Genomic DNA, 13,012 nt, shown 5'->3' with positions numbered 1-13,012 from the left:
AGAGAGAACAACAAACAAGCAAGCAAACAACAGAGACACACAATAGCAGGTACTACTACCCATATTAGCAGTTGTAACTGGATAGTTGTTTATTGTGCAATATGTGCAATAAGATGTTTGTTTATATGTTTGTGATGTTTGTTGTCACAGTATTATTCTTAGTGTGCGTGTGTGTGTGGTCTACTGGGGGGGTTAGTCCTGGTCATTAAACAGTCTGACAGCAGCAGGAAGGAAGGACCTACGATTACTCTCCTTCACACACTTGGGGTGAAGGAGTCTGTGACTGAAGGAGCTGCACAGTGGTGGTGATGGTGTCCTGCATGGGGTGGGGGGCATTGTCCATCATTGATGATAGCTTTGCTATCATCCTCCTCTCTCCCACCACCTGAACTGACTCAAGGGGGCAACCCAAGACATGAATGCTATTTATCTCAATTTTTTTTTTTTTTTAGCTTACCTTCTATACTTGAGCTAATAATGTATATAGCTCTTCTCCCCAACCTTAGTTATTTGGATATTTATGTATAGTTTATAATCTTGTATTTTTTCTTTCCTTGCACAGTTGGATCACTCACAGAAGCAGAAAACACTGAGGGAAATTAAGAGCATGTTTGTGTCTAATGTTGACCATCATGTTCCATTTAGTGTGTGTTGAGTGTACCTGAGAGCTAATGTCTTCTCGTCGTAGCAAGCGGATTGCAAGTCGAAGGATTCCCACCACAGCCCTTTCCACCAGGAAGCAGCTCTCATTCGCGTGGACGCAAAAGTGGCAGAGATGGTCACGTACTGTCTGCCAGACCAAAGACACACGATCCCTACACAAAGTTTGATCATTGTGGTAAAAACAAGACAACAAAGATGACTGTGCTGTTAAGGTACAGTATTATTACGTCATTGTCAATTCTCTTTCCTACCTGTTCTCCAAAACAATACGCAGTAACATCTCTAAGGCAAAAGCAGCATCCTCTTCATCATAAGTCTCTTCATCTGGGGTGACTGATATGAGAGCCTGAAGAGGAAAATTTAATTCATCCATTTTGTCAGTCTTTAAACCATAACCGAGAGAGCTTTTATTGGATACCCTAATCTAAATTAGGTTACAAGTACTTTAAGTAAATTGATATGTATTACACACATGCACACATGCAATATATATATATATTTCTTCTAGCCAACTATGGAAAAGGAGGTTCATATAAAAAAAATAAATAAAAAATAATAAAAAAAAAAATCACCTTCATCAGCTCCTGTAGAGACTCCAGCTGTAGGAATTTACTCTCTGTGATCAGCTTTTCTGGATCACATTGCTGCATACAGAAACAGAAAATTCAGAAATGTTGATACATTTTGCAGAGAAGAAAGTGAATCTGAGTGAATAATGGAAAAACCCATTTTTGTGGTTTAACATTTACAGTAGGGTCTGAGACTACATGCTGATTAGTATAATAAAGTACTAATGCAAAAGCTTTAATAGTCAAAATCAAGAGCCCAGCTGTGAAAAGAATAACAGAACGTGAACGTGAAGTACCTTAATGCAAAGGATGGCAGTCTGCTTGGCCTCCTGATTTTCTGTGGACGGACCTCTGAGCCCTGATTGCTCAGCCCCACTCAACGTCAGCCAGTTAACAAAACTTAACACGGCAGATTCACCACTGATACATGACAAAGGAGGAAAATTACATTTTTATTTTTGGCCTGCCCCACCTGGTCAGAATTGCTCATTGAAACAATTTTTTTCATTCTGAGAAGTCTGGAAGTTTTTTCTAAGAATTAAAGAGTACTGTATGGCAAAAGTAGAAAGGAATTAAGGGAAGAGTGATGACACAATCACACATGACTGTGGCAATATTTGTAAGAACATACACTGATAACTAAAGCAGATATATCAGCAGACAGTGGGTGAGTGTTATTCATACCGATTAGATGGCATTTCCTCTCTTTGAAGAGATATTTTCCCGTTCGGCTCTACAAAATCCTCCACCTGAGACAACAACAACCATAGCTCAACACTTAACACCAGGTGGCAGTAGAATATCTAGAAACAGAAACTACAACCTGTATCTTAACTATAAAGCAATCACCAATGCCTGACTGAAGTGTGTATAGAGTTTAGAAACTGAGCCCTGACCTCGACCATGACTTTGGGCAGAAGCTCGGCTCTGAATAGCTGCAGCATAGAGTCCATGATGTTTTTCCAGCCCTCTCTCAGTATGTTGCCGTGCCGATGGGCAAGGTCAAACACTGTTTTGGCTGCTGTCTGTGCCTTGCCATTGCTGCCAAACACTGTTGGGAGGTTTTCCACAGACTACAAAAAGAGAGAACACAAAAAACCCATTTCCACAGTTACATATCTTAACTCAAAGAATTTTAATGTTTATCTATAAAAAAAAGGCATTTTTATTATGTTTGTTGGAATTAATTTTTCAGACCTCTGTTAATACTGTCAGTACTGTCAATACATTATCTTGTTGTTGTCCCCCTGTATGCTGAATTCACCTTGCCTGTGTCTACTTTGCACACGCAATGGTTCAAAAATGATATAGTAGTATAACTTATGAAGGCTTCTCCAGTATATGGTAGATTTAAGTCTTTTATCGCTGTTGGACTCCAGTCTATTCAAGATGGGCAATAAGACCATGTTTTTATTGAGCCAGACAATTCCAGGCCATTGAACACAGTTTTTACAGAATCCTTTTTAAAATCTTATCTGTTGTAATACTTACCTGTGGACCAAACAACCAGCTATTGGTCATTGTGTTGTCACTAGGCCAACAAAATTCAGCTGTGCCTTTGTTTCTCTCTCGGCCCAGATGTAGCACGAGGATAGGGTCAGCTACCAAAAACTGTTTTAATCAAGAAGACCTCTCTCTTTTGGAGGACTGGGTAGCATTAACTGGGCCTAACTTACCCTAGCCTAGCATGGCATAGAATGGAATGGCATAACCAGTCGTCTGTTTACTGTGTAAACTGTCATGTTTGTGTAAAGTGTTCTGCCCTTGCCCACTGTCTGCCTGGATTTGCTTCAGCCTGATCATAAACTTGACAGATAAGTGGTATCGATAGTGAATGGATGAATATTCAAATTTGATCTACGTTGGTACAATAAGTTGGAGCACATTAGCACAAATGGCTCACCTCATTGCTCAGGGTGGTGAACTTGCACAAGGAGATGATCAAATTGTCAAATACATCACTGAAGCCATAGTGAGCTGCTATCATTGCACATTTTCTGCAAAGAAAGAAATACATGCAACTGTGACAGCTTAAAATCTCAACACATCAATATATTGCCTCCTGCACTCTTAAGGATTTATAAAGATCTATTAAACTCTGGGGCCTCATTTATAAAACTGTGCATTGGGTCGATACTAAAAGTGTACATACGCCAGAAAATATTCAGATTTATAAAACCCTGTGTACACACACCTGAAGCAAACTTTCCTTTATAAATAAAAGACTTGACAACAAGTGTGCGCAGCTGTGGCGGTTTCATGATACGCCCTGTACACACCTAATTATAACCATAAATGGTCAATGCAAAGCACTTCGTGAATGCGGCCTGCATATAAAACAAGACTCAGATACAGAGCCCCCTTCAAGACAAGCAGGATATGAACATAAATATAATATTAAATATTATATTAAAGATAAAGGAAAAGTTTTGACAACTAAAAATTATTTCATTAGTGGTGATAGTTTTCTGTGGAAACTTGAGGAAATCTATCAATAGTCCATGTAATCAGATTCAGGCAAAGTTTAATGGAAGTGGAATACAGCACCAAACAATACGTAGCCAATCTAAAAATTGTTTTGGTCCAAATTCATCTTGATACTGGCCAACAGCACAAAACCACCGGCTACGGTTTGAAGAGCCATAGTGGCCTGTGACTTAAAACTTTTCACTTATTCAACACTTCTAGTGGTTGGGGATATTTTGTTCCTGGCAGATAGTTGGACTAACAGCTTGTGAAGTGAGCGCTGTTTCATGCTGTGTACTTTTACAACCTGAAAGTAGCTTGTTGTCCAACCACTTTAGTTGCAGGCTCTTTTGACCTGTTACCTGTAGCCAGTGATGGCCTTCTGGATGATGCTGTCATCCAGGCTTTTGTCAAACACATAGGAGAGCGCAGCGATGGTGGGACCCCAGGTCATGGTGAACAAGTCATGGTCGTAGCTGCCAGGGGGCAGGTGGAGGTAAACACCTTCAGGTGTGGCACTGCGGTGTAGCAAAACACTCCAGACGTAGTTTTCCTTCACTAGACCTGTTTGTTCATCTGGCATGACAATCTCTTCATTCCTGTAGAGGAAAAAACATCACAACTCTGACATGAGTTCATTTATAATTGCTCAAAAATGTAATAATAACAAAAAAAAAAAAAAAAAAAAAAAGAAGAAGCCGAGAACAGTCAAGTTTTATGAATGGATTATTGAGGGTCAGGGTGGGGGGGTCTGTAGTGTGTTTGCGCTACAAAAACACAAAAATTGTGGAACATAAATACGCACTTCTACAGAAGTTGAAATTTGCTGCTTTTTAAATGATTATAAGCCTGCTGAAAGCAGCAGGGCAGCATAGTGGTTAGTGCTGTTTCCTCCCACAGTCCAAAGACATGTACATCTAGGTTGATTGGTGACTCTAAACTGTATGAGTGTTAGTGTGAGTGGTTGTTTGTCTCTATGGGTTGGCCCTTCAATGGACTGGTGACCTGTCCTTGGTGTACCTCACCCAATGTGAGTGGGTGAGGTCATATCTGTGTATCTAAACTACATGGACTTTAACCATGTCTTTAAAAATGTGTGTGTCTGTGCATACATGGCTATCTGTGCCTGTTAGGGATGCAAAAATATTCAATATTTTATTCAACTGCTAAATACGTCCTGTTCTGTTCAATACATGAAGGCAAACAACGGTATTTCAGTATGTTTCGTACCATCACAAAAAAAAAGCACTGTGCAATTAGATGCACTTGGAGCAGACACAGTAGAGAGAGCAGCACTGCACTGTTCAGGCCCAGTGCCACGCTCTGTTCATGCTGCCTTCAGAACCAATCAGAAGTCTGTGAATTCAGCAAATCACACGGGGAGTGAATGAGACTCAAATAAAAGAAAATTTGAAGAGGGGTCATCCCTTACCATGGTGTGTGCAAGCATTGCTTTGCAAGTTGTAATAAGGTTTGTTGTGTAACTATTTTGCATTGATGCTGCACTTTGTGTCATGTTCACATTTATTGATTGTTGAATGTACTACCGTTGCATCCCTAGTGCCTGTATGGAGTTAAGTACATGGATTTAACACTGTGTGTATGTGTGTCCCTTGATAAACATATCATAGGAGGTACTGCAACTGCAGCTGTCAGATGTAGAGCTCCAGGGTTGCCAGGACAGCGACATGAGCGGAAGAGAGCCCAGAACAAGAAGATTCTTGTCTTGCCGAATCCCACAATTTATGAAAAAACGAACTCCTATCAAAACACTAATTGCCACAACAATTAATTAGACTTTTTTTTTTATACCCCCCCCCCAAATTTCTTTTTACCACAAATTTAAATGACTTTAAATTTTACACATTAAGATGAATCTGACATATTGTAGCGAACATATAAATGGGGGCAGCAGTCAGTCAGCAGTACACACATTCAGCGACATTCAGGAGCTCTTTCAAGCTGGTCACCAGTTCACTCACAACACCTCCACCCATACTGCCCATACTACATGTATGTTTAAAATTAAAACATGAATCTCAATTATGTTAACAGTACAGTATTGTATGTAAGATAACAGGTATGTTTATCCATGCCAGTGGCACTAATGAGCATCACTCATTTTCGTTTCCACATTTATGTTTAAATTAAAAACGTATATTTGAACAGCTTTTATGCATGATTACAGGCAATTAACAGACATTGTTGATCTGGGCAGGTATCAGTTTGAGGTATGTTTATAAATGGCAGTGGCATGGTCACCCTACTCACTGTACCTGGCACATGTTTAAAATATGAACCTGTGTATTATTTTAATATCTTAGTATTGAATGCACAATAACAAGGTACATTTATACATGGCACTATAGGACCAGTTTAAGGTCCTTTATAGGACAGTTTGGGGGTCTTTGGCCTGGAAAACATTGAAGATCCCTGCCTTAGAGAAAAATGCTAAGCACACCAATCGAAACGGAGTCCCACCTTTTGATATATAATTTGCCAGGGATTACTCAAAACCCTAGGACAAGTCGCAAATCGAAATTTTGATGGAAGAAGAAGAATAACTAGAAAATCTCAAGAGAAATTTTCAGAGCGCCTCAGGGGCTGTTGTCAGTGGGGTGGTGGCAGGTGCCTCTATGTATGTGTTCCTCACAGTAATGCATGGACAAAGTGTACAACATGGACCCAATGATTTTTGTTGATATATGTGTGTATCTCTCTCTGTGTGTCACCTCTGTCATGTATGAACAAATGGAAAAAAAACTCACTTTTTGTGAATATGTGACTGTATGCCTCTCAATGTGTATGAGAATATCTTTGTGTATATGTCTTTTATTGTATATCTGTTTGTGCGCCTTTGTGTTTCAAGCTGCAGTCTTTGACCATCAACCATAGATCTGGGTGTGGCCCTGGAGAGCAGGTCTGTCATAACATTCTTCCTGCCAGGAGTAAACTGTGTACTGAAGTCATATTCCTGCAGCCTCTCAGACAACCCATAGCGCAGCGGTTATTGGCACGACCCAGTTGTGGCCAGCTCGCCTGTGAGGACCTAATGATCCATCTGGAGTGTGACGCGCCGGCCGTACAGGTACATGTGTCATCATTCACCTTCCCAGACACGGGCCAGCGCTTCCCTCTCTTTTACTGAGTACTTATGCCCAGCTGGAGTAAGGGATCTTGAAGCGAATGCCACAGGGTGCTCAGCCCCTTATAGCATTTAAGACAAGACAGCCCCAACTGCTGTGTTGGATGCATCACAGGTCACAAACATAGGGCTCTGCAGGTCAAAGTGAGTGAGCACAGGTGGGGTGGTGAGCTGAGCTCTGAGCCAATGTACTGCAGTTGAGCATGCAGGGGTCCAAGACCAAGGTGCGTCCTGCTTGAGCAGAGCCCACAGGCGTCCCGTTCTTTCTGAGTAGTCAGGGAGGAAGTGCAGATAGAAACAGTGCCTAGAAATGAAGACAGCTGCGCAGGGCAGAAGGCCTCAGGCAGGATGGCCTCAACTTTTAAGTGGAGTGGGCTCAGGCCATCAGATGTCAGGTGGGATCCTACAAAATCAATTAATGTGTAATGGTCTTTAGTATTCCAGTTTTGATTGGGTTCTTGAGGTATCCTGTTTTTGTGTTTGTGCATGTAAACACGTATCCTGAATTTAGAAATTGGGTTATGCTCTTTTCTGGAGAGCATAACCTGGAGTACTCTGATAGAAGCCGGGATAATGGAGCCTGTATACGCTGTATCCCGGTTTCTGACGGCTGATCACAGTAAGGGTATTTAACAAGGCTAAGCCCACTAGAAGCCACAGAGGTCTATTTTTTTTTTATTTTACAGTTCCCACTCAATCTGTTGTGTGGCAGCTGTAAACAAAAGACGTACAAGACTGCGCAGATAGGATGCAATGATCAGAAAACAGGTTACTGGTCTTCATCATGTATACAGGGATATGAATGACTGGGTTTCGCTATGTTCCATGTAAACATCATATCCTGGCCAAAGCCGGGATGAGCCTCAAAACTGGGATACTAAAGACCATGTAAACATAGTAAATGACGGAAATGTCTTTCTCACCATTCATCATGAGATTGCGGCTGTTGAGCAAGCCAAGCACCTCGGAGAGGCACTTGTCATGCAGAGCAGACATCATTCTGTGCACCACAATGATGTTCAGATACATGACGACACCCAGCCTCTCTCCCTCTCTCAACCCAACCGGTTGAGACAGATGGCTGCCCCCACTGAGCCTGGTTCTGCCTGATGTTTCTGCCACTTTTGCCAAGTGCTTGCTCATGGGGGGGGGGGGGGGGGGGGGGGGTGTCTGTTGGGTCTCTTCAAATAATTTTATAGTTTGTTCTAGACTTGCTTTATATGCAAAGTGCTTTGATGTAAGTCTTATGATATGGCGCTATATAAATAAATCTGATTTGATTTGATTTGAGCCATGGAACTTGGCAGACAGCTCCTCCACTGTGGGCAATGGGTATTTTTCTGGGATCACCTGCCTGAGATCGACACAGGGAATCTGGTGTCTCGACTGTGATTTTTTTCTTAGAACAGCAGCCATTCACACATTGATCATAACTGGCCCCCTTTACAGAAGTGATATCACACTATTGTGACTCTGCTATAATACAGCAGGGACAATGCCCTAAGAGACAAAAGTACAAACATTTCCTGAAGCAGTGTATGGTGTTTTGAGAGCCTAAAATGCGAATAAAACAGAAAATAAAAACAGAGACAGTTCTGCTGTTCTCTGGAGAAACTGTATCGGAGCAAAAGGGGAACATGTATGGTGTACATGTCCGTTAGAGGCCGACAGATCAAATATTCACTGTGTGTTTTTTTCTGTCTGTGTAATGTGTGTGCATCAGCGTCTGTGTTTCTGTGTTTGTGTCCATTTCTGTATGTCACGTCACTCACTGTATGTGTGTGAATGTGAATATTTGTGTGTTTATGTGTCTTTCGTTTTTTTGTATGTCTATATATGTCTAAGTTTGTGTCTGTGTGAAAAAGAAACAAGACTTTAATGCTTTCTGTTCATATGTGTGCATGTGTGTGTCACCACCCACTCATGTATGAACAAAGTGAACAACATTGACTTTAACTCTGGTTGTGTGTCTGTGTGTTTTTTGTGTATGCCACTCAATAGCTTTGTGTATATTTATCTGTCTTTTGTGCATGTCTGTGTGTCTCTGTCTCACAGTAATGTATGATCAAAGTGAACTACATAAACTACTCTCATATCAGAGTATGAACCTGTGCATGCACACACCTGCAGCTATCATCTATAGGCCAGGGTTGCTTGGACAAAGCCCTGAGAGCAGAGGCAGATAGCCCAAAATGAGCTGATTTTTGGAACAGTGAAGCCCTCAAACTGGAGCAAGAGTCTACGATTCTGCAGTTGTGCTGTTCTCCTGAGAAATTGTATCGGAACAAACAGGAGACATGGATGGTGGGCATATCCTGGCAGATCTAATTCTGTGTGTGTGTGTATACATGTGTCAGTCAGTGTCTAAAGCCTACATCTCTAATGGTATGATGCACTTTAAGTGCTAATGCACCTCCCCTAAAGTGCATCATCAAACAAACATTTAAAGAAAGAACACCAAGGACTGTTGAGTATCTAGAATCCTATATCTGGCAGGAATGGGACAACATTCCTCTCAAACCTCCAGAATCTGGTCTTCTCAGTTCCCACATTGCAGACTGTTAAAGGAAGAGAGGGTACTACACAGTGCTAAACATAGCCATGTGAATGCTCGGTTTATCTCTTTTTAGGTTCTGCAATACACTGCTCAACCCCCAGAGGAGGATCACTTAGAGATAACTTAATTAAAATAAATATGATAATCAGATTAAATAACAAAGTGTCAATCTAGAAGGTGACTGATGAACTTTTTATCCTTCTTTTACTTTAAAACCTTTGCATATTAAACCAAAGTCTAATCAGGTGAGTGGTGTGTTAGGGCACAGCTTACCTGATAGCATTGTAGATATCCTCCAACATGTCCTGGTCAAAGTCTTTGTTTCCATTTACTCCTTTCAGATTTTTCTTGAATTGCTGTTTACAGGAAAAAACATTGAATTTAGTGGGATAATTAACTTTGATGTCTTAGGGGAAATTTTACTTACCAGCAAAGATAACTTTAAGTGCTTCTGGAAGAAAACTTTTCCCTGATTTAGCATCAACAACAGTGAATGTATCTCAACATAGTTCTAACAGCCAACCTTTTGATTCAACACTTCTGAGCATTGAATCAACGTTAAAAAGGCCTTGGGTGGAAACACGATGCTATGTGTTACTTAATACACCTTAGTTGTTAGTTTAGTTCTCGGAAAACAGGAATTAAAGGCTGAAGCCTCCTGTGAATAAACATATCCATCCAGTTATGGCTGACAGCTTAAGGCTCGACCTTATGCCTTGATTTGGTAATATGTGCAATTACTGGATATGAAGAGGAGAAATGGGAGCTTCTTGCACAAACACAAAGAAAATAGGCAGAGAAGGACACAACTGTTTGAAAAGAGATTGTGGTGCAGCTACTACTAAATCATTGGCATCTCATTCTAAACATCCATTCTACTGTAATTTCTGGATTACAAGCCACTACTTTTTTCACACGCTTTGAACCCTGCAGCTTATACAACTATGCGGCTAATTTATGGATTTTTACTGGTAACAAGCTTCATGCTGCCAAAACATTTAGCATCACATCAGACCAATGAAATTACCGAACAGGTCACAGTGGACCAATGAAATTGTTTGAATGAAATTGAACGCACCCACACTAAATTCTTCAGATCAGTCATTTATTTTGCACTTCATGCACACACCCTTATCATGGAAAACACACGAAGCAATGCATATGATGCAGCTTTCAAGTTAAAGTCGATCGATCTGGCAAAAAGGCTAAATCTTTCTGTGTAACATAATTCCTGCCATATGCCATTTCCTCCTATATTTCCGACACCTGCGGCTTATAAAAAACAGCTTTTCTCTTTAAATTTAGTGGGTGCGGCTTACATTCAGGTGCACTCTATACTCTGGAAATTACAGTAATCAAAACAGTGTATTACTAAGTAGTGTAATTTAAATAACATACTGGACTGCACCTATATGACTCAATTATACAAACTGTACATCCAAGACATTGACACAGAAATAAACACAAAACCTATGTTTCCTATTGTTTATAGTAGCTAACCCATAATCTGTTTGCAAGGTCCCAGACAAGCATTGCTTAGTCTATCCCATGTCAATGGAAGGCAAGAAAAAAACAGATGGAAGATGAGGGGAGGGACATCGAAAGAACCCACCCCCTGCATAGCTATGTCATTGCCTGTTTAGGATGAGTTCACCTCTCATCAGACTTTCAGCCATATGAACCTGTGCAGAGGAATACCATACGGAAATTGAGGCATTTCTCAGGAAAAAAAATGTTGTATGAGTGCAATTCATTGTTGCAGGCACAAATTTTGCAAAGCACAATGTTTAATGTAAACCCCAAGGTACTTTTTTAAACCACCTAACAAAAGAGACAAAGTCTCTCCGATACCATCTTATGAGTACCAGTATTTAAAATTTGTTACTTACACTGAGTTTTTTTTTTTTTTAGTACTAAATTAGTGTGGACTGGACCGTGAGATTGACCAGGGAATCATGGCAGCTGGTGCAGTGCTACATTTGCTGTACCACACCATTGTCATGAAAAGGGAGTCTAGCCAGAAGGTAAAGCTCTCAAACTACCTATCAGGCTTTGTTCCTGCCCTCATCTATGGTCATGAGCGATGGGTCATGACCAAAAGAACAAGATTGTGGATACAAGCAACTGAAATGGATTTTCTCCGCGGGGTGATAGGGATCTCTCTTAGAAATGGGGTGAAAAGCTCAGTCATCCGGGAGAGACTCTGAGTAGAGCTGCTGCTCCTTTGCATGAAAAGGAGCCAGTTGAGGTGGTTCAGGCATCTGATAAGGATGGCGTCTGCCTAGGGAGATGCTCCTGTCAAGTCCAACTGGGAGGAGGACCAGCTGAAGAGTTAGCTGTTAGCTTACCAGGGTTCGAGAGCGCAAAATAAGTCACCAACAAGGTACAACACATCAGGTTCCCACTCAAGAGTTCCTTCACAAGATAACCTTCAGTTATCATTACACACTACTACTCACTTCCCATTGTCACTACTTCTTCTCCCCTACTGCTTATATTTAGTACTTCAAAATCAATTAATGTATGCTTTCTGTATGTTTTGTTTGTATTTTCAATGGCATCTTCTCTCCTCCTGTTCGTGTTCTCTCCCCACAACCCATTCTTTTAAAATTCCAGCTCAAGCTGGTCTGCCACCATTATTTTTAACCTTTCATCTTCCGGGTGAGATTTGGGGTTTTTGATTCTCTAATCGTGGCAAGGTCTTCTGACTTTAGTTTTTTTTTTTTTTTTTTTTTTAAACATCTCATGATTTAATGCAATTTGACATCTACTGACATTTACATGGCCTTAAAATCTGGTTACAATAAACTCTTTTGTTACTAGACATTTTCTGCTTCTCCATCGTGGCAGACTTTTGTACAGACATTAAGTTGTGGCCTCTCTTATGACTACCTGTGTATTATCCTTCTGTATATGCCTACACTCTGATCCACCACATGTATGCACAACATTCATTTGATTATATCTCACAGTTTTAACCTTAATTATAACACAAAGTCCAACATGCCATCTGACTGAATTCTCCCACAACACCTCCCCTCCTCTCCTTCACGCTTGTTCTCACTGCCTCTGCTTCTCTCTCTGCCACCCCCACCCTCAGCCATCTCTCCCTTTCTCCAACCAACCAGTCGTGGCGGTTGGCTGCCCTCCTTGTTACTGTTGCCACTTGCTTGCTCTTGGAGGATCAATGTTGGATCTCTTACCATAAAGAGTTTGGGCTCGATGTGCTCTCTGCCTCTTTCTGTTATGATTTGGCGCTATATAAATACATTTGATTTCATTTAAGTTAATTTAATTTAAATGGCTTGTTTATCATTTTCATGTCAATACATGGAACTAAAATATTTTTTCTTTTGTTTTCAACCACTTATCTGGTTCCAGATCAGGAGGGGCAGCAGTCTCAGAAGTCAGAGACACCCCTCCCCAGCCACCTCCACCAGCTCCTCACGGAGGATCCCCAAGTGTTCCCAAGAACAACTGAGAGATATAATCCCTCTAGTGGCTCTTGGGTCTGTCCTGGGGTCTGCGCCCAGATTTGCAATGCCCAGCAGCTCCAGGAGTCATCCTGACCAGATGCCCAAACCAACTCAACTGGCTCCTCTCTATGCGAAG

General features: G+C 41.1%; 1 protein-coding gene across 3 annotated transcripts in view; it reads right to left on the bottom strand.

Annotated features, from left to right (window-relative positions):
• gbf1 (golgi brefeldin A resistant guanine nucleotide exchange factor 1) overlaps positions 1–13,012 on the bottom strand; it is a 101,059-nt gene that overhangs the window by 18,988 nt on the left and 69,059 nt on the right. For all 3 annotated transcript variants that reach the window (XM_029521955.1, XM_029521954.1, XM_029521956.1), the window contains 9 exons: positions 9,674–9,756; positions 4,061–4,297; positions 3,136–3,229; positions 2,129–2,305; positions 1,917–1,981; positions 1,529–1,652; positions 1,236–1,307; positions 915–1,009; positions 662–815 (listed from right to left, as the gene is read on the bottom strand). In XM_029521955.1, the coding sequence (XP_029377815.1) occupies positions 662–815; positions 915–1,009; positions 1,236–1,307; positions 1,529–1,652; positions 1,917–1,981; positions 2,129–2,305; positions 3,136–3,229; positions 4,061–4,297; positions 9,674–9,756 (1,101 nt within the window). The remainder of the gene's footprint in view (positions 1–661; positions 816–914; positions 1,010–1,235; positions 1,308–1,528; positions 1,653–1,916; positions 1,982–2,128; positions 2,306–3,135; positions 3,230–4,060; positions 4,298–9,673; positions 9,757–13,012) is intronic.

This window comes from Echeneis naucrates, chromosome 15, assembly GCF_900963305.1.
Source record: "Echeneis naucrates chromosome 15, fEcheNa1.1, whole genome shotgun sequence".
Lineage (NCBI taxonomy): Eukaryota > Metazoa > Chordata > Actinopteri > Carangiformes > Echeneidae > Echeneis > Echeneis naucrates.
Note: the sequence above shows the minus strand (reverse complement) of the source record. Positions and strands in the feature narration are given on the sequence as shown.